This window comes from Enhydra lutris, unplaced genomic scaffold (assembly GCF_002288905.1).
Source record: "Enhydra lutris kenyoni isolate GAN:26980312 unplaced genomic scaffold, ASM228890v2 scaffoldscaffold15, whole genome shotgun sequence".
Taxonomy (NCBI): domain Eukaryota; kingdom Metazoa; phylum Chordata; class Mammalia; order Carnivora; family Mustelidae; genus Enhydra; species Enhydra lutris.
Window position 1 is genome coordinate 1,181,290 of NW_019154099.1, and position 27,803 is coordinate 1,209,092.

General features: G+C 45.5%; 1 protein-coding gene across 1 annotated transcript in view; it reads left to right on the plus strand.

Moving 5' to 3' along the window:
- LOC111147095 (guanylate cyclase soluble subunit beta-2-like) overlaps positions 1-15,801 on the plus strand; it is a 42,894-nt gene extending 27,093 nt beyond the window's left edge. Inside the window, 5 exon segments of the mRNA XM_022502983.1 lie at positions 198-344; positions 2,266-2,420; positions 3,741-3,892; positions 6,167-6,262; positions 15,656-15,801. Coding sequence (XP_022358691.1) covers positions 198-344; positions 2,266-2,420; positions 3,741-3,892; positions 6,167-6,262; positions 15,656-15,801 — 696 coding nt within the window.
- Positions 15,802-27,803: the final 12,002 nt, after the last annotated feature.

Genomic DNA, 27,803 nt, shown 5'->3' on the forward strand with positions numbered 1-27,803 from the left:
AGGGCTTTGGGCTCTGTCATGGTTGTTTGTGGAACCATTTTTCTTCTCACCCCTTCCCTCATGCTCCTCATCCTCCTGGCAAACAACTACCAGCTTTAATGCAGTCCTTCTGTCAATGCATGGAAAATGACACAAATATCTAATCATATGTTTAATGCATTAAGGAGATGCGCTGAATGCTTCTTTTCCCCTTCCAGGTGGAAACCATAGGCGATGCCTACATGGTGGTGGGGGGCGTACCGGTGCCCATTGGAAGCCATGCTCAAAGAGTGGCTAACTTTGCCTTGGGAATGAGAATTTCTGCAAAAGAAGTCATGAATCCTATTACCGGAGAACCCATCCAGGTAGAGAGAAACTGAGTATTTTGCTGAATACCAAGCATTTCATGCACAAAAAAGTAGAATTCTGCTTATTTGTCTGTTTAGATGGTTACTGGGTATGTTACAGTAGTTAAAATGGGTAATTTCTCCCACCTCTTGTCTTCTCTTGCACATGTTCTAAGTCATTGAGATAATAGTAAGGTTATCATCATCCCAGCTTCTCTTCAACTTCAGAGAAGGCCTTGGAGCTTGGGACTTGCATGTGATTGACCGCAAGCTTCTTTGTCTGTAGTGTTGAGCTCAACTCTCCATTTACTCTGCAGGGTTCAATCCATCTTGATAGCTGTTTTTGTTTGTTTGTTTTGTTTTTGTTTTTTTAACAATTCCAGGTTTTTAATTTAAGCATTCAGTTCCATAAGTGTTTCAGGTTTGCTGAATAGCCTTCCCACCCCAAAGGAAACTGTGTATTCAACATGCCTTCTCGAAGGTTCAGGAGTCAGGCTGAAGGGGGAAAATGCCCTCAGCAGTAGGCTGAGACACAAGGGTGCCCTGAGATATTTAGAATAGCTTTCCTCTTGCCACGTGGCCCTGAGCGAGACATCTGCTCACCTCTCTCCCAGGAACCTACTCTTCCAAGCATGGAAGTTTGTTCACACTCTAAAAGATGGATAATTTTGGAGATGAAAAGTAAACATCCTCTTCTGTCTGCTCAGCAGATCCTAGCGGCCCTGAGATGTTTCAGAGCAGTGTTTCTGGGGTTTAAAATGTAATCCCTTCTCTTTCTGGCAGTCAGATCTTCAAGATAAGCTACCCAGCCAACTCAGAGTAAATAAAGACAACTATAAGATAGAATACAATTTTTCTCAATTACAGCCCCTCCGTAGGAGATTCTGAAGCTGCATTCCACTCACCCTCACGATGAGTCTGACATTGGGAAATGCTGTACGTTCTGGTGGTTGTGCCCACTGTAGCCTTCTGAACAAAAGCTGACTTTAGGTGGTTGCAGGAAGGACACAACCACAGTACTCGGTCCATGTAAACACACAGATACATCTGTGGAAAAAAAGCCCCAGTAAAAAATCAAGATGGGAAGGAATGAGGGAATGAGATAAGAAGGTCAGATAAGAGATCCGAGTTTTGGTTAAAGGGCTGTAAATAAAGCCACTGAATTATTGAAAATATACTGCTGTGTAAATAGAGTGTGTGTATAGGGTGTATCTGTGTGTGTGTGTGTGTGTGTGTGTGCATGTGTGTGTGTGTGTGTGTGTGTGTGTGTGTACCTGCGTATGTGTGTGAGATAGCTATGGAGATGACTGTAATGCTACACCAATAAGAATGAAATTAAACAATGCATTCCTGGAAACTCTCCTGGTGGATTTACCAAGAAGAAAACAGGAAAAGATATTATCAAGTTTAAGATAAGAAGAGGGACCTGGTTAGGCACATCATTGACTCTCCACCAGAAACAACATACCATGTCGGTTTATTTAAGGAAGTACGGAAAAGGACTTGAAACATTTTGTGCCTCCGTTTCAATAATTTTTAAATTAGGACTCTTCGAGATCTATTATTTCACTCATAGAGCCTTCAGTATACGTGAGGTCGTACTCTGCATGAGGCGGAGGTACTCGGTGTTGGACAGGCTCCTTTTCTTGTAGGAACAGGCAAATTCACCTTTGGGAAAAGAAAGAAGAGAGTGGTCACCCCTGCAAGGAGGGCTGGAGCTTCACTGGAAAGGGGCACAAGATAATCTTGCGAGGTCATGAGAGTAGGCTGTGTTTGATTTTCGGTGGTGGCTGCAGGGCCCTATGCTCTTGTCAAAACTCCCGGAGCTAACAACTTGAGATTTTTTTTGTTTGTTTGTTTTATATAAATTATACCTTAGTTTAAAAAGAAAAGCAGGAGTATTCGATGGTCTTGTTTCAGTGAGGTTTTCTCTGTGCAGATCAGAGTGGGTATCCACACGGGACCGGTCTTGGCAGGGGTGGTGGGAGACAAGATGCCACGGTACTGCTTGTTTGGTGACACTGTGAACACAGCTTCTAGGATGGAAAGTCATGGGCTCCCCGACAAAGTGCACCTCAGCCCCACTGCCTACAGGTAGCCCTTTGTGCATTCATGCCTTCCTTTGACTTTCCCTAATTCCAGAACACACAGAGTGCCTAGCCGCCTTGGGATGCAGGTAGTAAAGGAAAGCCATGGCTCTTCTTCCATGCCACCCTGGCTTACAGAAGACGCTGTGTCAAAGAGTAAATACTCCTGAGCCTCTCCTGTATGACACCTTGGCTCCCAAGGAGCTTCTGATCTAAAGCAGGGATTGGCAAAGTGTATGGGATTAAAGCAGGAAATAATAAAGTGGGAAGGTTTTTTCCTTCTGTTTAGGATGGAAGAGACCTTAGCTGGCTAGTAGGTTGAGGGGAGGATGCAAATGGTGGGAACTGAAGAGAAGGGGAGAGGTGGCTGATGTGGCCAGCCCTCGAGGTGGTGGGAAGGGAGCAGAGATCAGGCGCTCTTGCACAAGACATCTCAGCCTCAGAGACTGGGGAAAAGGGGAGTGTGGCCAGGGGTGGGTGAGAAGCTGTGGGGTCTTGCCTATAAGTGGCTGCAATTTTAGAAGAGATTTGAGAAGAATCACAAAGGTCACAAAGGAGGAGGCAGAGTCAGAAACCTCCGAGTGAGGAGAGCGGGTGCCAAGTGGGGGAACTAGAGGAGCATGGTGAGAGTCTGAAATCTCCATGGAACTGGTCAAGGGCAAGGGGAGGTCAGTGAGTACGGAGAGCTGCCTGAGGCATCCACCTAACCATGAATTTGATACATGGCTGGTACGCACTGTTCTGTGGTTTCTCTCCAATACCCGGCAGCGACGAGTAAATAAATGAACAAGCAAACATTTTCCAGTTATCCCATAGCTCTGTCTCTTTTCATGGTCCCCTCCCTATACTCCTCCCTTCAGTTCCTTGGCAGACAGAAGCCATGGAGAAAGCTTGGGGGGTGAGGATGAGCATGCTGACCACATGGGGTAATGGGGTGCTTGGGGAGGCTGGAAAGGAGAGAGCTGATTTCCAAGGAGCCTCCTGTTTCAGAACCACGCAGGGCTAGTGCACGTGTGGCCAGAGAGGACATGCAGCTGTGGGTATGAGCAGTGTGTTGGAGGGAGGAAAGGTGGGGTAGAGTCACAGGATTTGGGTGGGTCCCCTGTGCTCTCACTCTGCCACTTTAGGTTCCCTCCTCTCCCCAGCTGCCTCCCTGCCCCACTTAACCAGCCTGGCCAATGTCCTGCGGTCACCCTCCCCTCCCTCAATCCATTGTGTGCCCCACGGCCCAGACTTCTCCTGCATCACCCTCTGCATTGTAGCCAACTCTCAAGTTGCAGACCTCTGATCTTGGGTAACTGGTGCATATTTTACCCCCTCTGTGCAGCGCTCTGGAAAATCAAGGCTTTGAAATAATTGAGAGGGGTGAAATTGAAGTGAAAGGTAAAGGGAAAATGACCACGTGCTTTCTGATCCGGAACCTGCACGCCTCAGAGGACGAGATCATGGGCAGACCTCAAAGCCTGCCTGATCAGAAGGGTGAGCATAAAGGAAAAGCCACCTCTCGGTGTTGGATATTTTTTCCACTAACAACTTGGGATGTGTTCAGTGTGGCCCTTAAGTATGCAGGCCCAGCAAGGGTATTATCCCTCGACATCCCAAGGATCAGAGCAACCAGGATGAACCCTTGCATCCTGGCTAGTCTGATGTTCCTTGAGCTGGGCTGATGGGCCCAGCCTAGAGGGTCCCTCCTGCGTTTGTTTTCCAGCTTCTCTCCTGCCCCAGAAAGGGGCTCTTCCCATCAGCCTCTCCTGTAGCTGGGGGACAATGTTAGAATCTCTCCCTGTTCCCCAGCCTCGAATGGGCTTTCCTCACAACCTTCCTCATTTGCTGCTGGCTTCTAAAGCTGGGAAGAAGGACGAGATCTTTGACTCACCCAGCTCCTGGAATGACAGGAGAGGGAGTTTAGGTTAAAACAACGGAGCACTAAGCCAGCCTGGGGATCACCACTAGGCTCACTGGACTCACACACAGCAGCAGCTGGAATCCGACAAGGAGGTCCCCATTAGCTGCCCTCCACCCCAAGTGGCTGGGACTCCTTACCATCTGCCCTGGTTAATGCAGGGAGGTGCTGACCCCAGGGGGAGACCCAGTAGCACAAGGCAAACCTTCCTGAGCCTCCGAAGCAAACTGGAGGAGGAAATGGATTCCTTTAGACAGGAGCTAATCTCTAGCTGATCCAGGGGCCTGCAAAAGAAAATCTCGAAATCCAGAGTTTTCTCATTGCTAAAACACACAGGATGTCTCTTTGGGACACATGAATCACGGTTACTAGTTCAAAAAGTGAGCTATACCAGTAAAGAGATGGGTATTGGAAGAACTTTTAGACTTGTTTTCATAGCGTTTTTGGCACATGTTAATATCCCCGTGGGCTGCGATGGGGTTTGGCCACATTTTAGTGCTAAAGACACTGAGATAGAAAGATGTAAATTAAAAATTAGAAATAACTTTGGCTACTAAAGACCACAAGCCACTCTTAACAGAGTGTTTGGCCTCTGAATTTCTAGGCTCGAGATGCCTCGCCCATGACATCACCTTCTCCCTCTCCACAGAGAGGACGGATAGGAAGGGATGAGCAAATTTTTGTTGTCAGAACTGGACAATGTAAATGGGGAGAGGTGTTCTACCACCTGATTGTGGGAGAGAGGAGACAGAGCCGGAGGCTTTCACACCAGGACAGGGCAGATTCTAGTCAGAAGGTGAAGGAAGGGGACGGGTAGCCCCTGTGGACCCTAACCAGCTTCTCCGTGCAAGCTGGGAAAAGGCCCACTTTGGGTAGGTAACCCTCCGGGTATGGCTTATGATAGAGGAAAGTCACCTGCTCCTCTGGGCTGATGTCAGCCCCCAGCCTGAACTTCTTGGCCAGGAATCTCTGTGCAGAGAAAGGGCACAACCCTGTGTGCAGAACCTGGAAAGATCTCGGCCTCTTTTCTTTTCTTTCCATGCTTCTCTTGGCTTCCCTTGCCCCTTTCCGCATCAGGCGAGGGTCTCCTGTGATAAGCCTCAGCTGTCTGGCCCTGGGGAAGGCACTGCCTGTCCCTCCCATCCCCACTGCAGTGTGGTACTGGGGCCCCAAGAACGGGAACCCCATTTACTTCCAGGGACCAAGGGACTTTGTCCCACACAGCAAGACTGAGTCTCTCAAAGCCAGGGATGGAGGACGGGGATGCAGAAACACTAATATGCACGCTACTGTTCTTCCCATACTGGCTTCTTTCCTCCGAGGATCTTCTGTAAGAGACACACACTGGCTTCTTCGGGTGATTTGGGGGAGGTGTGGGAGGAAGACCAAGAAAATGAGTGTGAGCAGATTGGAAGTGCAGCCAGCACTCATCCGTGGGTAGACGGCAGGGGGACAGGGTGAGAAGGCCTCAGCAGTGACCCTCCTGGGTTCTCATCAGCCCGCGCTCCTCACCCACCTGGCATGAGGGGACACCCAGGAAGTGACAGAAGAAGGGACGGCACCCCGGAGTGCTCTTCCTCAAACCATTCTCCTTTCTCCCCTTTGTTCTCAAAAGCAGGTGCATTTGCTCCTTCATCTTCTAGCTGGTGAAGGCATTAGGCATGTTAAGTGTCCTGTGTCCCCCCAGCAGCTGGAACCACTATCCAGTTGGTCCTTCATACATCGGGCACCTGAGGAAATACCCAAGGGGAGACTGATGTTCAGAGGCATCAAAGAAAGGTCCCCCACCTCTGCAGCTCGTGAAGCCGGCTAGCCATTCTCACTGTCCTTCCCCGCATGCCTGTTTGCAGACGCAAGTGCTCCAGGAGGTCAAGACAGCAAGACTGTTGCCATCATGCGGTACGAGGATAGGGAGCCGCTGCCCCTGACGAGCGACAAGGCAGACGGTGAGTACGCAGAGCCTTCCACATACCCGCAGCGCTGTGGTGCATGGAGGGGGAACCGTTGGGCTTGGAGGTGTGGCTCAGAGCCAAATGGGGACAGATGGAGTTTGGGGTCCTGAGGCGGGATGATCTGATGGTTGCTCATTGCATCTTGAACACAACCCACCCACCTCCCCACCCCAAGTGTGCGGGGGGCCCTCCTTCTGGAAGGGTTCTCTATGCCCCCCTACAAAGGAATAGTTAGTGCATACTGGTCTCTCGGTACCCATGAAACAAGGCTTGTCTGGACACCATGCTCTCAGTTGCACACCTCCTGTGAACAAGGTGTGCCAGAGATTTCTGCACTGTTCCATTACAGGGTGAGTCAGAGCGACCTCGGAGCAGTGACAAAGTGTAGGCCCTATGACTCTCTTCTCTGGTTGTCCCTGAAGGTGGTAGGAATGGGAGTTTTCCTTCCACCTATGCCTATTCTTAACTGCCCCGGTGAGCCACTCAGCTTCCTCAAGAGCCGTTTGCAGCACTGACTCCCCCAGGTTTGGAGGATGGGGGGACAGAGCTGTGATGAAGGACCAGGGATGGGTCTGCAGAAGGAACTGCTGTAGGGACACCCCACCGCCGCCTCCCCAACTTGTCCTCTCTGGCTTTGTGCAGCCACTGCCACTCTCTTGCTTTCTGGAAACCTCATGCAAGAGGGTCCAGAGGGGATTAAGCTTTTGAGGCAAGGCAGCAGCGCCTGTCTGTTAAAGAGCTGGTTATTTTTATTAGATAGTATCTTTTGAGACATTATGGTTATGTTTATTAGACTGTATCTTTTGAGTTTTGCCTGAGACCTTGGCCTTGGCATTGGATGCTGTCCTGATGCCTGAAGACTTCCTTCCAGTTCAGTCCCAGAATCTGAAGTCGAGGGAATGATCAGCACCCTTCCATTCATTTCTGAGAGGAGACAGGGTAAAACGTCTCTTACTCTGATTGGGGCTCCCAGGGAATCTTGGACTTTGGAGCATGAGAAGCTCTAAGCAGACTTCCCATTACTGGGAGGCATTGCCCTCCCCACCCCATTGCCTCCCTTCCTACAGTTGTATGGTTCTGAGTGATGTTCGCTCTTTGATGTTATTATAGTCTGTTATTACAGCATGAGATTGTAATGTTCATCTTACATATGGGATTATAATTCATAGGTTCATTTAACAGCATCTCTTAGAAAACTGCTGAGGCTCCAGGGAGATAAGAGAGTGGAGGCCAGGCCCTAGGCTGGGATCTGTCAGTGCTTGCTGAACTGAAGACATGAGTCCCTGCCTCATGTGGCCTGCATTTTAGTATGGAAGATAGACAACATGTAGGAAAATAAGATCACTTTAGATAGTGACAAATGTTAGCAAGGAAATAAAGAACTGAGTGGTGGAGAAGAGGGCCAATGAGGGCTTCTCTGGGGCCAAAGCATTTGAGCTGAAGTGTGTAAGAAAGACCAGAGCCAGTCATGCAGCTATCACGGGAGCTTCCAGATAGCTCCATGGCTGAAGGCAAACATGAGCTTAGCAAGTTCAAAGAAGACTAAGAAGGCCATGTGTCTAAAGAGGGGTGGAAGGGGAAGGGATTGGTAGGGGAGGAAGTCAGAGTGGTCTTGAGCATTCCTAGCCACATACAGAAAGTCTGAGAGTAAGTAAGAGGCAAGGTAAGGAGCTGCTGGGACTCCATGGGAACGTTCCCCAGGAGAAGGGCTCTGGCACTTGCATTCTGAAATGACTGCTCCATCACCAGCTCAGGATGGGAGGTCTAAGAACTCTTCGTGCTCCAAGAAGATGAACAAACTCATTTTTCAGACTTGTGCTACATGGGGATCCCTCTACAGAAGAAACCAACAGGTCTGAGCAGGGCTGGGCTTCTTGCTTAAAAAGAAGAAGTTTCTCAGGCAGGTTCCTGATTTAGTAGCTCCTGCAGCTGCTACTTCCCTGGACATAAACCAATATCAACAACCACAGAAGGAGAAACTGAGGCCACTTCAGTTTGGGGGTGAAAACTGGATGGGTAGAAAAGAGGCATTTGTTGGGCAACTAGTTAGTGCTGGGCATTTTACCCACTTTATCTCACTTGATACAACTGTCCCTTGACTATCCCTGTAACAGAGGTAAGAAACCTGAAGTTCAGAAAGGTGGTGTCATTCAGACGAAGTAAATGAAAGAAGTAGGACTGGATCTTCATGCTTGTTTGTCTCGGGCCGCCCGTGTCCATGTGAGCAATGGGCCAGGAGGACTTCAGTGCCCCCTGGTGGTAGGCTGCTGCTTATGGACCCCCAGGCTTCATAGCGGCTCCGCCATGTTGCTCTGGGATCCTCTGGGCCCCAGCTGAGCAGCTTTCTGGCTGTTGCGTGTGATCCGCAGGCCTGTTAGTGAGGACCAACTCATACCCTGAGGGTCAGTGATAAACTGTGGTGTGAGCCAGAGGCTTGGAAAGGAGGACAAAGCCAGCCGGGCCATTGGACTACACTCAGGCTACCCAAACTCAGACCTACCAAATCAGAAATGGCTTTTCACAGCTTCCCCAGGGAATTTTGAGTTTCGTTTTACCATGGCACAGGCTTCTTCCTTATCTGTGATGATTGGCAGCAGACCTAGAATCTCACCTTGAAGGATTCATGTCACCTGTTCCTAGGGCCTGCCTTGTCCTTGTGGTTTAGATCTCAGTTCTCGTAGGTTTTGGGTTGCATCTCACGATGTCATGCTTAGCTCTGATGGAGGGGAGGGCTGTTAGACGGTCACTGCCGGAGCCCCCATTCTTACCTCCAGCCTTGGGGCCATCCCACCTGGCCCCTATGTGGATCCCGTTATGGGACAGTGCTTCCATGAGTAGCCAAAACCTGTCAGGACCCCGAAGATTAGGCTGCTGGCTCTTGCTGCCTCCGATATCTGCCTGCTTCCCAACCTCTAAGCATTCGGGAGGACACTCTAGGCTCACCTCATCAATCACATTGGCCATTAGCCTCACAAATTTGCCAAACTTAGGATCCCTTTCCGGGGGCACGCATTTCCCTCTGACTTGGTTCCCAGATGCGGGAAGCAGGCATCCCCCCGCCTCCCGCTCCCCATGAGGACCACCACTCCTGAAACATATATGTCGGCCTTAGCAGCACAGGGAGCTGCAGAGGCGAGACGCGAACCCCAGAGACCCCTCTCTGAGGGCCAGCTGTGATGCGATGCTCACCACTTCCCTCGGCCCTCTTGCAAAGGGGGGGCCTCACTGCATCTCTGCAGGAAGTGTCTGCCCTGGTGATAGGAAACCCTCCAGCAGGACCCAAGCCTGCTGGCTGCACCCAGGACCTCATTTGCACTTCAATACCATGCTTTTCTTTGATTCCACTATGGAATTGGGTGTTAGATGTGTCAGTGGGGGAGACTCCCTGGGGCAATTAACCGGGAGTATTGAGCTGGAGAGAAATCAGTGTGTGTTGACTCAGATATTTGAGCGACCACCTTTCAGTATTGACTCAAAAATTGGCCTTCCAGCTGTCCCTGCTGGCAGGCTCTTCTGGCATCTCGTCAGACCCCTGTTAATGTGTTTTTCAAATTTCAACTTGCTTCAACTTGTCTCCTAACTGATTCTCCCAACAATTAAAATAATGGGTTCCAGGCTGACCTGCGCCCAGCATTCAGGCACGTGGCCCAGCTCCTCTCTGGAGGTGACCCCTTCTTATAAATCAGTCCAGGGGGGGTCCCCTTGCCAGGCTCATGGCAGGCTAGGTCGGTTTTGGAGGACTTCTTACACCCGCTCCTAATTGTTCCTCTGGAGCGTGTTAGTAGTGGGAGGCTCTGTTGGAGTTCAGTGGTCTCCCTGCTGCCGGCTTTGCCGAGTCCCTCAAATCCTCATGGGAAGAACTTCCCCACCCCCCATTAAGTCCCCTGGTGAGTGAGTCTTGCCTGAGTTTGTGGCCACTTAATCGGCAGGTCCCTGTCCCTCGCTTTGCAGCCTTTTGACAATACAAGTGCCTTTCCCAGACACGTCTGGGGAGCTGGGGCCCAGCTGGTTGGGAGCCAGGCAGCGTAAGGAGGCTGGGCCTGTATTCCTGGCCCCCAGGCCTTTCAGCCGCAGGCCTTGCTGAGGCCTTCATAAGCTTGGCAGTCAGATCTTCCCAACCTTTTCTACTCGGGGCTGACGAATGGCAGAGTTGTTCTGTTTGTTTTTGCTAGAGGACTGGTCTTTGTATTTATTTATTAATATGGAAAGTAGAGTTGACTTCAGGGGTACAGCTTCAGGGGTACACCACAGTGATTGGACAAGTGTATACGTTACGCTGTGCTCACCCCTGTGTAGCCCGTCTGTCACCAGACTGTGTTATTACAGTACCATTGATGAGAGTCCTATGCAGTGCCTTTTATCTCTGAGGCACAGCTGTTTTTAACCTCAGTCTTTCTAGAAGAAAGTAGAAGGAAGATCCTGGGACGTATGAACCAACTCTGGGCAAATGAGGAGTTTACTAATGGAAGGACACTGTCAGCGGCAGGGAGGGCTTCTAAAGCCCTTTGTTGTTGGGCTTGATATCATCGACGGGGATGTGGCCTCGGGAGTCGGTCGGCATGGGAGGGCAATGGGTGGCAGGTTGTCAGACTCAGATCGCTGGGCCTCTCCCCAGAAGTGACTCAGAAGGCTCAGAGAGAGTCTGTCAACTCTGGTTTATTAGTTAACCATCTCCAAAGGGCATTTTGATGAGCTGCCAGGCTAGGGGACCACCATCATGATGGAATGAGAATTAGCTTGAAATCGGAATTCCTGGGCCCATGTCCACGGCTTGCTGCCCAGTAACCAACTGTGTCACTTTGGGCAAGTCCTCTTTGCTTCACTTTCTCAACTCGAAAGCAGAATGCCCGCTTTACCCAGTCTTTTGAGGAATGTATGAGATGCTGTGTATTATCTGGAAGCTGTGAAGTGTGGAAGACATTACCCATGCGCCAACTGCTTTGTCAGTTAGGGACCCTAATATTGGGAATTCACTTGCTTAACAAATATGTGATGGCAGGAACAGGCAGATCAAGGGGGTGGTCTCTGCTCTGATCTCTGGAGAATGCAGGGGCTTCTGGAAGCTGGAGATTTGGTTCCTCCAGATCATGGCCCCTTTTGCCCATGGATGGAAATAGGAGAAAAAGGGGAGGGTGATTCTAGAATGGGAACCACTCCCACCAAACCTGGAGACTCCATTGCACCATTTGTATAACAAGGTTAAAATTCTCTCACTGGTGGAGTTTCCCCTCAAAAAGATCACTTCTAGAATTCGTGGCCCCTTTCTCTGTTCACACCTACAAACAGTACCATGTGGTGAGCCTGACCTTCCCCCCAGAGCAGGTGGATTCATTGGAAAATAAATCCAGATGGAACCAAGTCAGAGGAGATAAACTGTTTCTGCACACATGAAAACCATTCAGAGTAAAGGCCGGAAAGGGTGCAGGGTGAGAGGCACAGGTGGGAAGGGACCCCCGATGGCAGGACCCATGTGGGAAGCATCCAAATGGGGTGAAGTCTTGAGGATGACTGAGAAGACCCAACAGAGAGTCAGACTTAAGGTTCAAGCCAAAGACCTCTACCCAATAATAGAAAATCAGTACTGAAACCAAGACTTGGTTTCCCACATCTTTATCTAGGAGGTTAGATACAGATGAAGAAGGCAGACCAGGAATTATTGCCATCACAAATGTAAGAATTCCTTCTTATAACCCCATGTCATGGCCTTTATGACTCATAGAGTCCTGTCTGTAATGACCAGCCAGTGACCCAAAGTACTCGTGTATTTCCCAAGGCAGCAACCTTTCCCCAAACTCCTCTTTGTTCTCACCGCTGAACTACGACATCCCCCAATTTCATATTTGACAACACCGCCTAAGCAATGGTTGTTTTCCAAACAGGGGAAGATGACTTCTACCACAACTTAATTCATTTTTAATAGCTATTGAAGTGGGTTTCTGTGCTGCTTTTAATTCTTGGGTTGTGCTGGTTTGCTCAACTGAAGATCATTTGTTCATTTATATTATAGAAGGAATACTGAATTATTATTACTATCTTAAAACCAAAAAGTGCAGATAAATCCAAAGAAGAAAGCAAAATCACCCATAATTCCATCACCTGGAGAGACTAATACCAAATTTTGGGGGCCTATCTGCCAAACTTATGTATGTGAGGGTCCCATGGTGCATGTGTGATTGGGATTGTCACACATACACTGTTTTGTAATTTGGGAGGTCATGAATTTCTTTCCTTTGAACATTTAAACACATTTCAAAACAGAAGAGGGAAACTAAGAAGACACGATGTGCCCAATGTGGTACAGTTTTTTCCTACGTCATGTGACTCATGCTGTTTGCTGCACATCTCAAGTCACATTTTGCATCGCATCAAGTGGAAACTCCAATTATTTTGCACTTCTGAAAATTTGTAATACATCTGGGATGTCTCTGATGTTCTGTGAGTCTTAAAGTTGCCTCTGAATTTTTGGATAGAGACTAATCGAGTTCAACCTGAGTTTTAGTGTTTAGATAGAAGATGTACACTGGAATTCTTAATCAGAAAACTTAATTAATGATGACACCACATTTTATAAGTATGCCCAATAATGAGCTTTAACTGTAGCAAGATGGTGGCACTAATAGGCTGTCCTTGGGGGTTGTGAGCCATGGTCTTCTAAGAGTAAAATATGATGAGTGAGAATTCATCTCCAGCAAACAAGGAAATTCTTCCACCATCTGGAGTGTGGAATTGATTGGGGTAAAATGTCAAATATATATATGTGTAGAAATTCCAGGAGAGTCTTGCAATTCCATACTGATCAAGTCTTGTTTGAATCATCAGGTGGCATTGGCTCAAATTGACAAGGTCATGTTTGGTCAGTTAGCTTTCAATAATGCTGTCGCTATTCTCCCAACACCAGGCTAGCTGGCCATTTTTTTCTCCTTGTCCATCAGGGACTTTTTCCTCAAGGACAGAAAAGGGAAAGAAGAGAGTTTAATAAAAGTGCAAGGGAAACATGGGTAGAAATGGAAGAGAAAGAGGACCACAATTAAGACACAAGTGAGGAAGTAAAAAAAAAAAAAGGCCTGGTTAGAAGAAAGAAAAATATGCTGTGGGAGCAAGAGACACGAGGGGGGGGGGGGGGGGAGGGAGTAAGTTGAAAACTTTATGAGAAGAGAAATTAGGAGGAAGGAAAACGTGAGAAAGTGTTGAATAACAGGGAGGCTAAAGGGTCTGTGAGATATTCCTTCCTAGTGTTGAGTTTACTTCCAAAATTCTTTGTGAGAGGTAAAGCCAGAAAACAGATGAGTCGTCTTCACCACAAAGTAATTGTGGTGCTTTCTGGAAGCAGGGGCACATCATACACAGAGTCTGCCTGTGGATAACTAAAGAAAAAGGTTTCCTTTGTTGGAATCCCTTTAGTAACTCCAACCCTTTCTTGTTTGGGTGACCCCCACTTTTTGTACAATTCCAAAGACACAAACCACATTTCGGCACTCACAATACTATCTCGTGGAGGTGTTCTTTTATAGGTTCTCATAACAACTCTAGGAGTTCAGTGGAAGGCAGATGTATGGTGCAGTAATCCTTTTACATCTGGAGAAACTGAGGCATGGAGGGACGTTAGATGGGGAGAGTTCAGTTGCCCCTTTTAGTGCTGATGGGCAGTGACAGAGCAGGGGCAGCCATGTCTTCTCAACAGAAATAGTTACATTTCTACCTGTAATCAACACTTGTCCCCTCTATTTGCCATGACACCACAATGAAACCAATTGCAAACTTTTCAAACACACTGTCCTTATCACTAATCTTGCATATTTCCATTTTGGAAAAATTGTGTTCCTTTAAAAATGGTAATAGTGTTTATTTTTCAAAGAAAAGCCATTATCACAATAAACTTTGATTCAAAGTGAAAGGGATAAATGGTTTGGGAATAATAAAACTCATAGAGAATTAACAAAAAAAACAAAAGCATCCATATAATTAACAGTTTCCGGAGAGCATAAAATATTGCTAACCATGATTCAGTATTTTGCAATTCAGGGGGAGGAGGGGGAGGACATACTACAGAGCTCAAATGAATATGTAGCCAGTGACATCTCCACTGAAGGAACATCCCTTTGGCCAGACTCTATAAAAATGCCACATTTTAGGGTCTTCCGAACCCTGATTCCTTGTCAGAGTAGCCCTAACGTATGCATGAGTGGTGTACTACATATGACTCATCACCCAGAGTTGGCCCAGTGAGCTGGTTCTAGGTGGCCCATGATCTCCCTTCTTGTGCGCTCCAGGCTCCTTTCCCAAATTCTCAGTTCATCCTGGGCTAGAGAGATGGGAGAGATTGGGGACAGGCCCAGCAGCCCCAATTTTCCCACATGTTCCTTAGGGACTAGTACCTTAGCAAATTATTTGTGCTGAAAACTAACCATAGCTTTTAGGATCTGAAAACAAGGTGAATCACTGATCCGGTTTCTAGAAGTCTGAAGTGCCAAGGGCCCCTTCTGGTGAAAGACATCATTCATTAATCTGGGAACATACGGCTGAAGTGAGAAGCTCCTCCTGCGTTTCCTGATTTCTAGAGCACTAGAGCCACAAATCTATTATGTGAACCTCTCTGAACTCAAATGTCTCTGGAACAATGATCAGTGTAAAAAAGAAAGAAAGAAAGAAAAAGAAGCGGGAATGATACATGACTTGAAAATCTTAGATGCTAACCTTTCCAAGTGAAACCACAGGGCAAGCAGGATGAAGTGGAGACCATCTTCCAACAGCCTTCTTCTTTCCTTTTTTTCTCTGAGTCCTGCTCCCTCCCTCCCTCCTTCCTTGTGTGGCTCAGTCCCCGAGGTAGTTCTTTTCCAGTACCTTCTCTCTGGGCTCCCTTCCAAAATTAGAATAAGAACCAGCATCTTGAGTTTGTACTCTGTGTTATCATTATGTTTATCACTTTCTGTAAATCATCTGCTTTGCTTATTTCCACAACTTGGGGAGGTAGGTGTAATCATCATCTCCCCACTTTTCAGATGAGGACAAATGAGGCCCAAAGGGGTTAAGTGTGGACCGTGGCCGGGCTGGGTGTGACCCTTGGCCTGTGTGATTCTGATGCTTGGACCTCAAAGACAGTCATAGGACTAGCAAAGTCTGGAGGCTTGGGGCTGTTCTGTGAGTTATGTAGTAGAGAGCTGGTCTGTGACCAACAAGATGACACAATGTGGGACAAAAGAAATACGATGCCGATGAGGCTGAGGTCTGTATGGACTTCTTCCAAAGATGATATCCTGCTCCGAAGGTAGGAGAAGAAGCCCAGGGTGGCCACACTGTTTGCTGGGGTCTGGCTGGGACAGAAACCCCCTGACCACCGAGACCAGTCTGAAGCTTGACTGACTGGCTTACCTCATTGTCTCGTTTCAGCTTCTGAGGAACTGACCCCTGAAGGGAGTTCAGTGACAGGGCAGGATTCTGTGGAGGCCGCTGACAGACAACCGTCTTCAGAGTGGACACAGACACCTCACTTTCCTAACGATGCTCTGCCATCTGCTTTCTGTGCTCTGTTGTGATGCAGGAAAAACGCACCCCCGGCTTCACTTCTCCCCTACTCGGTTTTACGGAGACAAAGAAAAGTAACTTCTTTTCATTTTTCAGTTCAAAACTTCTTAAGCTGCGTCTCTTCCTCATGGTCCCTTTGAGAATAAAAGTCTAGAAATGAAACACAATCCTGACAAGTTTGGAAAATGTGCTTTTACAATTCTCAGTTCAAAGCCAACCCCCCACCCCCGACGTTGAGACTGAGTCCTGTTTGTTCCCACAGATGATAAGTCCGGCTGTGGGGCCTCTTTTCTGTTTTCTTCTACCAGGGGTGAGTGGCTTTCATGCTCTCATCACTATGGTTCCACTGAATCTTCGCCTCTTAGCAAAAGCCCCAGTGGCCAACTTCAGAGGACATCCTGACCTCTGAGCGCCTTGTGTGCAATGTCTTGTTTTAAATGATGGTGAGAGGGCAGGGGGAAGAGGAGGCGGAGGAAAGAGCCCCAGACCCCGCAGTTTATAAATCACCCCGTAACACAGCCGGGATGTGAAAGGCACTCGGCCAGGGGTTGTGAAAGGAAATAATTTTAATTCCCAGCCCTGGGAATTATGTGAAGCAATAGAACAAAAGCGGCATTCCCCAGGGCTTTTCTGAGAGTAAGATGGAGGGGAAAATGTAAAAATCACAGGAAGGGCAGAGCTAGGAAAGACAGGGAAGCAAAGCAGAACACAGCCAGACACCCAGCTTCCTCGGCCAGTTGCCTTCAGGACCCAGAAGGCTCCTCTAGGCGTCTCTCTGTGGGGATGGAAACACCTTCTGCCTCAAAGAGTTTTGGGATGTTCTCAGAGGCTTGGTGAGGGGAGTGGACAGGAAGTGGAGATGTGGGTACGGGCTATGCATCTGCATTTGGGGATGAACAGAAAATTGCTTCTATTTTACCTAGGTAATAAAGAAAAGCTGAAGGCACACGTGATGTTGTGATTCACCCTCACTAGGACCTTACTTGGCCCAAGAGGCATTAAGTGTTTTCAACCATTCCCAGGAAAGCATGGGCAGGACCTGACTGCTCCCAGCTAATCCCAAGGGCAGAAGGGGATGGGAAGGCAACAAGAGTTGAATTCCCTGCCCCAGGCTTCCGGGAGGCAACTGTGTCTTGTGTCTGGCAACAGGCAGGTGTGACCCATAGTTCAGCAAGGTTACAGTGAGTCAGGGTATGTTGAGTGCAAGGGGCAGAGTCCAGAGATGTGGGTTCTTGTCCTGACTCTACTGCTCAGTATCTTGGTAGCTTAGCCTCACCCACTATGAAACAGGCTTAGTGACAGCAGTCCTACCTACCTCCAAAGTTTCCTTGGTGAAGATTCAGTAAAATATTAGAGCACAAATAGGACCACGAGACTCACAGTAATGTCGCTACTAACAATTATTAACCATCAAACACATGCCAGGCCTCATATATGTTACACGTTACTTCTGTTCCTGGCAACAATACCATACTAAGTCAGCTCTTCCAGGCCCTACTCCACAGATGAAGAAACAAATTCAGGGAGATCCAGTAGCCTGAGACTACATGGCTGACTGCTGGCCAAGTGCCTGAGCAAGATACATGCTGCTCGATGTTGGGACATCAAAACATTCAGGACAGCCTGGAGGTATGGACCCTGGAGCCGGGTAGAGCCAGCTTTCAATCCTGGCCCTAACACTTACCAGCTGTGTGAGTTTGGGAATGTTGCTTAACATCTCTGCGCCTCAATATCCCCATTGTAAAATGGGAATAATTAGAGAACCTGCCTTGTAGGGATGTCAGATATATACACAAAGCATTTAGAAGAGTTATCCACACTTTGCAAGCCCTTTTCAAGTGGTGGGATTTTTTTTTTTTTTTTTTTTTTTTAATGCTCTTAGTAAGTGATTTCCCTGCAAGAGCAGGGACAAGGGAAGATGATCCAGCTCATGATTCTTGTTACCTCCCCTGTGTACTTCCCTTCAAAGTCCTTTAGCTCAGCTGTAAGCAAGAACGAACCCACCCAAGACCATGAACCCTGGTAGGTGGTAGCACTGTTGGAGAGAGGACCCAAACGGTTGTTTGGTAGAGTGGCAGCTTTTTGTTTTGTTTTTGGAAGAGAAGGGGCCCGCAGCCTGGGCTCCCCGCCGGGAGCTTGCCTTGCTTCCTTGGCCCATAGAATATGCCACTTAGCTGCCTAGTTATACCCAAGATGGCCAGAAATTGGGAAGCAGGTGCCCTTGCCCTGGTTGAAAATGGAGTGGATTCTGTTCAGTGTTTATTATGACTGGAATCATTATTTCCAGCTCTAAATGAATGACCACATCCTGCACTGGGTATCCTTCTGGAGCCTACTGTTGACTCCGGAGTAAACACTGGTGGAGACCAACTTCAGGTGCCCAGGGAAACCCAGCCAGGCTGCCAACATGCTCTGCAAGCCCCTGGCACTCTCAAGAGAGCCTTCCTTCTTGGATGTGCTTCTCTGTGTGGGAGCCCTCGGGAGCCCACATGCCAAGCTGGAGGGTGTGAACATCCATGAGGAGGGCAGCTCAGCGTGGGGGATGGCTGCACCCCTGCACATCGCTGCAAAGGCTACGCTCCAACAACATCTGGTGGTCAGCCTGATGTCCATCCGCCGAACATCTGGCTGTCACTCCAGAAACAGACTGTAGTTTATGGGCCACAAATGCTTTACTAGGCAGGGAAGGCACGATGAGTCCACGCTGAGCCCCCTCCAGGCTATAGGACCTTGGAGGAGAGGCAGCCCCCTACACACACCTAAAGCCTGTTAGGTTCATTTCAGGCAGCAACCCCATCTGGCTCGAGCCCCTCAGCTCCCTGCACTCCAGGCCATGGTCCTGAGCACAGCAGACTCAGACCCAGGCAGATGGCAGGTCCGGCTTCTGACCTGGTCTGGCTAGCCAAGCACTGTTATAGAATCACTGGCCTCCAGCCCATCAAGAGAGGTGGACACATTCATTAGTAAGAACTTGAAAACATCATCCACCTTTCTTCCCTAAGGAGCCCAGGGCTTAATGGAGAGCTGCTCACAGCCAGTCCCGCCCCACCTCCCAACCCTTGTACACCAAGTCTCTGGAGATGAAGTTCATGGACGCAGGTGGAGGGGACACCAGTACGTCAGGATGTCCCTTCTGCTGCCCCTGTCCCCATCTACTCGGCTTTCTCTCGGGTCATCTGAGCCTGGTTTCTGAATGCTGGGGGCCTGGCAGGGGCTGGGGTCTCGCCCCTCCTCTAGGTACCACTGCTAATTCTTTACAGCGAGCCAGACTCCCCACCCCTTCTTTCTCACCCTGTCTTTTTTTCCAACTTTCCTTCAGCTGGAGCTGTATGTGAGAGAAAGAAGGCGGATCATGTGCCTGGCGGAGGAATGAGATCATTTCTCTCCCCTCTTAGCAGGCTTGCTGTCTGCTAGTCGGGGTTGCTGGAAGAAAGCGGGAAAGCTTGATTTCCACAGAGAGCCATCTGGCTCCACCAGACTCACGCTGATGCTAATCTGTGGGTTTCTTTTTCTTTATTCTTTTTTTTTTTTAATTTTTAAATTTTTTGTTCCTGGGCGTACTTCATCCGCAGCTGCACTCAGACCTGGTCCATCTGAAGGCAAGCGTGCATTCGGTGCCTGTGTTTTTTACACCATTACACACGCCCTGTCCCCTTGTAGGTGTCAGGACACCATTGTTACCACTGGTGGGTCTATGTAGTTGTAATGTCAGCGCTGTACTTTCAAATGGAAATCAGGCAATTATGCTCCCCATGGAGAAATCTGACAGATGCAGAAGTTTTATACCGCTGGCTGTGCTGTGGGGACAAAGGCAACCCGCGCTCCCAGGAGATGGGGAAATAAACAGAATATACCTTAAGCGTGCAGAAAAATCTAGGAACTGTGGGATGGGAGTTCATAGATCTTGTGGCTGTTTAACTTCCATACAGGATCATGATAGGTCGATGAGCCGCTGAACCCATCCTTGTGAAGGTAGCATTAGCAACCCCGGGTACAATGTGCATTCAGACACCGGCGGACGCTGCTCTGTGTGTCTGTTTCTCCATTTCCAAACGCACAGCTTCAGAGTGTTTGCCCTTGTTTTGCTTCCCTCTCACAGGGGCGCTCAGGTTGGCCTATAGAGAAGGGGAGCTGCTTGCAGCCCGAGGACTGTGGGATGGAGCCGCTTCCTGTCAACATTCAGTGTTAGACAGGCAGGTGCTCATGCTGGAAAATGTGGCGGCTACGTTATTGTGGCTGGAACTGGTCGTGTACTTGGCATGTGCCCAGCCCCAGCCAAGTGCTCTGGTCCTATAAGCATGAGGTAGGTAACTGATTTTACGGGTGGGGAAAGAGGAACAGGGACGCCTGGATGGCTCAGTCAGTAAAGTGTCTGCCTTCGGCTCAGGTCATGATCCCGGGATCCTGGGATCGAGCTCCCGGCTCTGCGGGGAGCCTGCTTCTCCCTTTACCTCTCTCTCTCATGGATAGATAAATAAAATCTTTAAAAAACGAAAGAAAGAGGGACAGAGCTAAGTGCAAGACCTGGGCTTTAGTTCAGACCCCTCCCTACCCCCTGCCCCACCCCGCACACCTCTGGTCTTGGCTCTGGCGGTTTGGCTGCAGCCTCACTAATGGTTCAACGGAGAGTGGCGGGGGTGGGGGTGTGTGGGGTGGGTGGAGAGGCACACTCGCTCATGTGCCCTTGACAAAGCCCGTGATGTCAGACACATATAGTTGGAGCGAACCAAATAGGAGAGACCTAAATAAAAGTTAAAACTTAATGTTTCCCAGTAGATATACAGCAGTGGAAATGAATGATTCGTTTGGAGCCTGAAACATGCAGTAAGATTCATCACTCAATGTGTCTAAAAATGAGTTTAAATTCACTTCTATTACCGAAAAGTGAAGTGCCCCCAGATCCTGGTCATCGCTTTCTTCTGTAGAGGAAGAAACAACTAGCAGCAAGCTTTGGCTCATGGCTTTGGACTTCAGGAGTCCCTGAATTTCCCTACCACGTGGCTGCCTTGGACTAAAATGAAAGCTGATGACAAACATAATCGAGAGAAAAGGGAAGACATTTTATTTTTCTGAAAACGTATTTGTAAACTAAGCATATGACAAAATTAATAAAACAGCTGTATATAGTAATTGCTGCTACTTTTCCAGATCAACAGGTGCCATTTTGAAAGTCCATGAAACACCATTGCAGGGAGAAAACATTAATGGAACAAAACCAGAGGTTTCAGGAGATGAAATATTTACTAACTGGCTAGGGACTAACAAACAGCAGTCACACATATGGCACTCTCTGATTACTTTACCCAAGGGTGGAAAAACTAAGAGGATTCAAAACTTTTTAGACTGTTAGCTTTGTCTTAAGTTAGGAAAGAAATTAAATATCTGCTTATGGAAAAATTAGCTTTACTTTTTCCATCTCTATTGAGTACATTTGATTGAAAATACAAGAATAATAAGCTTGCATTGCAGAAATGAAAAGTATCGTTAAAGTAGTCTCATACATATAGACCTTAATCCAAAAGGGTTGAAGACACTAGTGACAAGCATAAGAGACTAAAGCCACAAATCACTCAAGAACAGGTCACTTAGGAGCCCAAAAAAGCAGCAGGAGCCTTACCCCATGGGGGGTTGGATGAGCCAAGCTGAGTAACCCCCAACACCACCCCGGCCTTGTGTCATAGAGACCAACAAGCACTAAGGATCCAAAGGAGGAAAAATAGGAGCAAAGAAAATGGGAAACCCATTTAAAAATTGGGAATTAAAAATTTTGAAAATCCAAAAGAGCTAAAGCAGAGGTTAATTAGCCTTAAAATATATGTCATAGCTAATGTCATTCAATTTGTTAGTGTCCAAGATCAGTTATTAGCATATAATATCTTTCCATAAAGAACTTGGCTTAATGTCTCCATCATAAGTTCTTTACATATCAAAAAGTATTTTTAATTAAACATTTGACAGAAAATAAATCAGTTCAGAGAAATCTCTAAAAAATTTTTGGATTCAACCGTTTGCCATACCAAGTTGTTTTTTTTTTTTTTTTAAACCTCTGATTGAAGAGGAGTTTGGTTTGTTTTGCTTTTTTCTTCTCCTTAACACATTTATTTGAAAATATTATTGTAATCTTGTGATTGTGACATTTTCAAAGTGAGTATGATTGGCAAAATCAGAACTGATTTTGGCCCAACTCTTCCAAAAACTAATGTGTGTGTGTGTGTGTTTGAATATGAACCTGGCTCTCAGGTAACATGTATTGTAAATGTATTGTAACTCTGTATGTGACTTTGTGTGCATATCACCACAGTACTTAGCATCTTAAGAAAAGTGAAGCAGGTTGCTATCCAAAGAGGGTACAATAGAAATGTGACAGTGCAGGAAAGCTTTCCACCAACCAATCTAGCAAAAACGTACCAAATTTCTTTTTACCTGATTATGGACAGTATGCACTTTGAAAAACCATGCCATTTATTAGAAGAGGAAATACATGAGACAGTGAGCAGACCATATTAAAAAAAAAAAAGACAAACGTGGGATTTTTCAGATTATACCTTCACATCCTCGAGAAAAATCTTTTCAGAGGGAGTCCCAGTTACTCACTTACTCATGAGTCACAGACCTCAGCTGGACTGAGTTGAAGGAATGATTGAAGGCCATTGGTTTAGATCAAAATGGTAATGGTAGTCATCTTTGGAAGCTAGAATTATGGATGACTTCATTTTTCTTAATCATGAGTTTCTGAGTCTTCCAAGTAATAATGTGAAGCATTGACAGCATGATGCTTAAATGAGTGGGCACTGGAGCCAAGCCATGAGATTTGGAGTCTGGCTTTATGGCTCATTGGCTTATCCAAAGCATTTTCCACCTTTGGGCTCTCCATTTCATCTCTGAAGAACGGAAACCATCATAGGGCCTATTTCAAAAGTTGTTAGGATGACTAGTGAGATAATGTTTGCAGAACACCTAGTATCTTCCACGTGTAACTAACTGTGTAATAAATGTTAACTATTTAAGAAAAATCCTTTCCCCGTCCACGTCTGTACAGTTTCTTACAGAAAGAGAAAAAGTGGAAACCTTAAGTGTCATTTATGAAGTCAGTATAATTTCCATATACCATCTCCCCTGATCCCTGGTGTACGTGAGCACCCCTTCTGTTCCTTCTCTTCTACAGTTCCCTGTGTTTTTCATTCATACATTCATTGCAACCTGATGCTAGTTTGTTTGTTTATGTGTTCCGGAAGGAGCTGCCATGGTCAATTTCAAGCTACCAGTGGTTTAACAAATGGCTTGGAAAACTCCTGAATATTTAACAATTAGCATACCACTGGCTAATCTTCTATTTTGACAATTTTGACATATTGAAAATTGCATTTGAAATGGCACTTTGGGTTTGACAATGAGGAAAAATAACCCCCCTTCTCCATACTCTCAGACCATCACAAATAGAACAATTAATTTGTAGGCAGTATTATTAGTGGGGGCCATTGGTTGTAACTAAACAGATGACCAAATGGACTATTTTCTGGGTTGATTTTTATTATTGTGATGGTGAAATGAAGATTTCTTGGAAACCAATGGGACTGTCAAAATAGAGCCCATCACATGGATCCCCAAACAGCTCCAGGCACCCTGAGGAAATGAGCAGGGTTGAGCAACTTTACATTTCTTTAAGATTTCCAAGTATTTTGTTTTCCACATCGAATTTTCCAAATTCAAAAGTCAAAGTAACATAAAAAGTCATATATTAAGATTTTTTTTTCCTATCTCTGAATCTATCCACCTATTGCTCTCATTATAGATAAGCATTTTTAACTGATTTCTTGTTAATATTTTTTTTATGAAAATAGCCATAAAACACACATGGGTGTTTTTATTCCCCGCACCTACCGACTTCACACAAAAGATGTTATCTATATTGTTCTACACTTCGTTTTTTCACTTAACAACAGAACCTGACATTTTTCCACATCAGTATATAGAGAACATCCTGACTCTTCTTTACAGCTGCATGTTTTCATTATGTGACACATTAAAGACAGCCCCATTTTCCTTGTTCCTCTTCCCCATCGAGAGGTAGATTCTACTTCCCTCCCCTTGAATATGTGTTGGTCTTAAATGATTTGTTCAATTAGCAGAATACAGTGCAAGTGAGCCTGTGTGTGGAGGTTAGGCATGAAGAGGCCTGCTGCCTCTACCTTCTGACACTCCCCTGGGAGAAAGATGCTAGGGGAGAAATTGGACTCCCCTGAGACCATCAGGCTGTGCGGAAGCCAAGCTAGCCACATGGAGAGACCACGTGTGGAGAGGTGTTTGGCCAGTCCCTGGCTATTTTAGCCATGCCAGCCTGTGTGCCAGACGTGGCAATGAAGACCCTGGAGGCCTCCCATGATCTCAGCCCGGCCAACATCTGACTCTAACCCCAAGAGAAAGCCCAGCTGAGTCCAGCCAACCCACAGAACACTGAGCGAAGATGATGCATTTTTGTTCTAATCACTGTATTTTGAGGTCCTTTGCTACATAGCAATTGGTAACCTGAACACGATATGCAGATGCACATAATTCACTTAATTAGCCCCTTCTAGATCAACATTCGGGTTGTTTCCGATCTTTTGTTATGTCAATCAGTGATGTCATGAATAATCTTACCTATATATTGTTTCGCACATGTGCAGGTTTATAAATTCCCAAAACTGGAATTAGTGAGTAAAAGGACATGCATTTGCAATTTGGTGCATTTTCATTCATTTAAAGTGCCAAATCCTTGCCCATTTTCCTACTGGTTTGTTCTTTTATATCTCAGTTTCTAGAAAATTGGTTCTTTGATATGACGTACAAATAGTTTTCCCAACTTATCTTGTCTTTTGACTTTGCTTCCTAAAATTTTTGCTAGGAAGAATTTAATTTTTAAGTCTCCCATATTTCTTCCATTTCTTTTATCTTTTACCATTTGGTCTTTGATCCATTTAGAATTCATCCCAATGCATCTAACTTTGTTTTCTAAATTAGTACTTTTAAAATCACATATTAAATAGGTCCATATTTTTGTTGCTGATTTGAAATGTTATTTTTATCATATTCTAAATTTTAGTATGCATTTAGGTCTATCTGTAGTATTTTTATTCTGATTGTCTATTCATTTGATATCACACTCTTAATTTTTGTAACCAAAAACTATCATTTAATATGTGAGATGGCTAGTATGTGCCTTGTTAATCTTGTTTCAAAGAATTCTTCTGAATAGTCTTCCTAATTAATTTTCTCATGTGAGCTTCAGAATCAACTTGTTGAGTCACAAAATAATCTGGCAGTATACTAATTGGAATTACACACAGGGACATTTAATTTAGGGAGACTTGCCACCTTTAGGAGGGTCACTCCTTTTATCCAAGCATATGGTATGCCTGCTTTTGTTTAAAACTGCTTTTGTATCTTTCAAGATCAGTTTAAAGTTTTTGTTTCATAAAGATCTGGAACATTATTCTGGTTATTTAGCTTTTTTTGTTGTTATTCTGAGTGTAAAAAGGTCTTCCATTACATCTCCTAACCAGTTGTTTAAATGTATGAAAGCTTTTAAAACTATTTATTGATTTTATGTTAAGCCATTTCATTAAATTCTTTTTTTTTTTTTGTAGTCTTTTTCAGATGATCAATCTTATTGGGTCATCCAAGCATACAAACATTTAATTTGCAAATAATGATAATTTTATATCTTTTCAATTCTTGTGGGCCTAATTTCTCTTTTCTGTTTATAACATTTTTAGCTTATTCTTGACTTTACTAGGAATGCTGTTGGTATTTCTCCTTTAAACATAATGTTGACTTTCAACTTGGTTTATGTTAGCAAGTACACATCTGTTCCTATGTCACTGATTTTCTTTTTAGATCAATAGTGGAGGTTGAATTTTACTCCACATCTTCAAATCATCTAAAGAGATAAATACATAGTTTTTATTTGGTCATTTTTATATGGGAATTCATATAAGTAGACTTACTAAAATTGAACCATCTTTGACTGGAATAAATCCCCCTTTGTCATATTATTACTATTCTTTTAATGTGTCACTTGAGTCTATTTCGTAGAATTTTGCTTTGTATTTTTAAATAGCTTTGGTTTTTAAAAGTTGTACAATTACCAGGTTTTTGTGTCAATCTTAAGCTCAGTTCTCATGTCCTGTTTAATAAATCTTTCCTACACCCATATCCATTTCATTTTGTTTGGTTTTCTCATTTTTTTATCCTCTAAGCTCCTTACTGTGTTTTATCATTGTCTATTTTCTCTCTCAATTCATCTTCATTTCTTTGATGGTTTATTTTTTCTCCCATTTCTACTCTGAATCTCTCCAGCTCACTCTTGGTCTCTTGTCTTGCTGTCACTGACATTGGGTAGGACAGTCCCGCCTCTCCTTTGTGCCCTGGCTTTGTAGAGGTGGGCACAAATATTTATGACTGTGCCATTAAATATTTCACATCTGTAGTAAAACACCTTTTACTATTTTCATCCACTCTTTGGCAGCACTTCACCCGCCATTTGCTTTTCCTGATCTTTCTCTTGTTTCATTTCTTGAATCTCTAAAAGAATTTGGGTAGGTTATTTTTAATGTCTCACCGTGGAGGCCCACGAGTTTTTCTTGGACCAAATATTTGCAGGATCACATCCTAACCTAGTAGGGATTTTCGTTATGAGTCAAGGTTTTGTGCATGAGTTTTAAATCTATTCTCCCCAGCCAATAAAGACAGGCAGCTATGGGGGTTTTCAAAAAGCACCTCTCTTCTTTTTTGCTGCTTGCAGATAGGGCTTGCCCAGCAAGAAAGAGTGTGTGTGTGTGTGTGTGTGTGTGTGTGCTTTCATCTTGTCATTTCTACTTTTCACAACTAAATTGGCTCCAGAAGGTTCTTGCTGTGCTTATTTGTGCACTGTTTCCTCTGTAGTGACACATGAAACTCAGATTCTGCTCCTCACCTCATCTCTCCCTTTTTATGAAGGTATTTTTCTGACTCATCTTGATTTCTGAAGCCATACACTCTGCTCTCCTCTTTTTCATGCCCCAGCCTGCTCCCCTGCTGTGTGGGGAGCTATTTTTTTTATTATTTATTTACTTATTTTTGCGGTTTTTGTTTTTGCTATTTCACTGTTCTTAGTTTTAGCTCCCTCTTAGTTTTGCTGAAAATGGATATTTTATTTTCATTTTTTATTTTATTTTTGCCTTCCACAACTTCAAAGAAGGGGAGAGACAACTCTCCCATTTTTATACTCAAACTGGGAAAAGTCCATGGACATTCATATTTCAAATTCAATGTGAACAGTCTAAAGGATTGAAGCCGTGAATTTGGTGAAAATCTTCCAAAGGAAAACAATATGCGACTTACTTTCCAGAGCATGGAGATGTTTTGAAGCCTAGGATGGATTTAAAGTATTCAGGATATTTTCTTGGTTTATCACTGGGGCAAATCATTTCTCCGGACCTCATTTCTCCAACGAAGGGAAGGATTTCTAAAGCCTTACGGCAGAGTGGACAACCCAAGGTTTAACTCTCAGAAATGAATCACAGATGGTGGAAATTAGGCTCAAGGATACTTAGATGGGGTAGAAGACCTTCCTGGTCTAGGAGCCCAGTGTTCTTCCCTAAACAATTCTCTTCCATGTGCTGGCCTGTTCTGCCAGAAATGCACGAACTATGGTAACATTTCCAGTCCCCAAGCCCTTTGGCTTCCCCTGCCTTCCTTCCTATCTCCATGGCAGTTATTTAAAAACCAGACATTTTAATACACATCGTATTGATATAATCAAGAATACAACCACGATAATGAGATCCACTCTGCTATTAATCCCCCAATGACCAAATCCAGGGTGTGTTACGGTAACTACATTTTGTCTGTTCAGGCTAGTGCTCTGGAAACTACTCCAAACAAAGGGGTATTCATTTACTCAAACTTTAATCAAATAATTGTAGGCAAATTAGCCATTTTTAAATCGGACAAAACACATCTTTTACCGAGCTTATCTTTTAAAACAAGACAA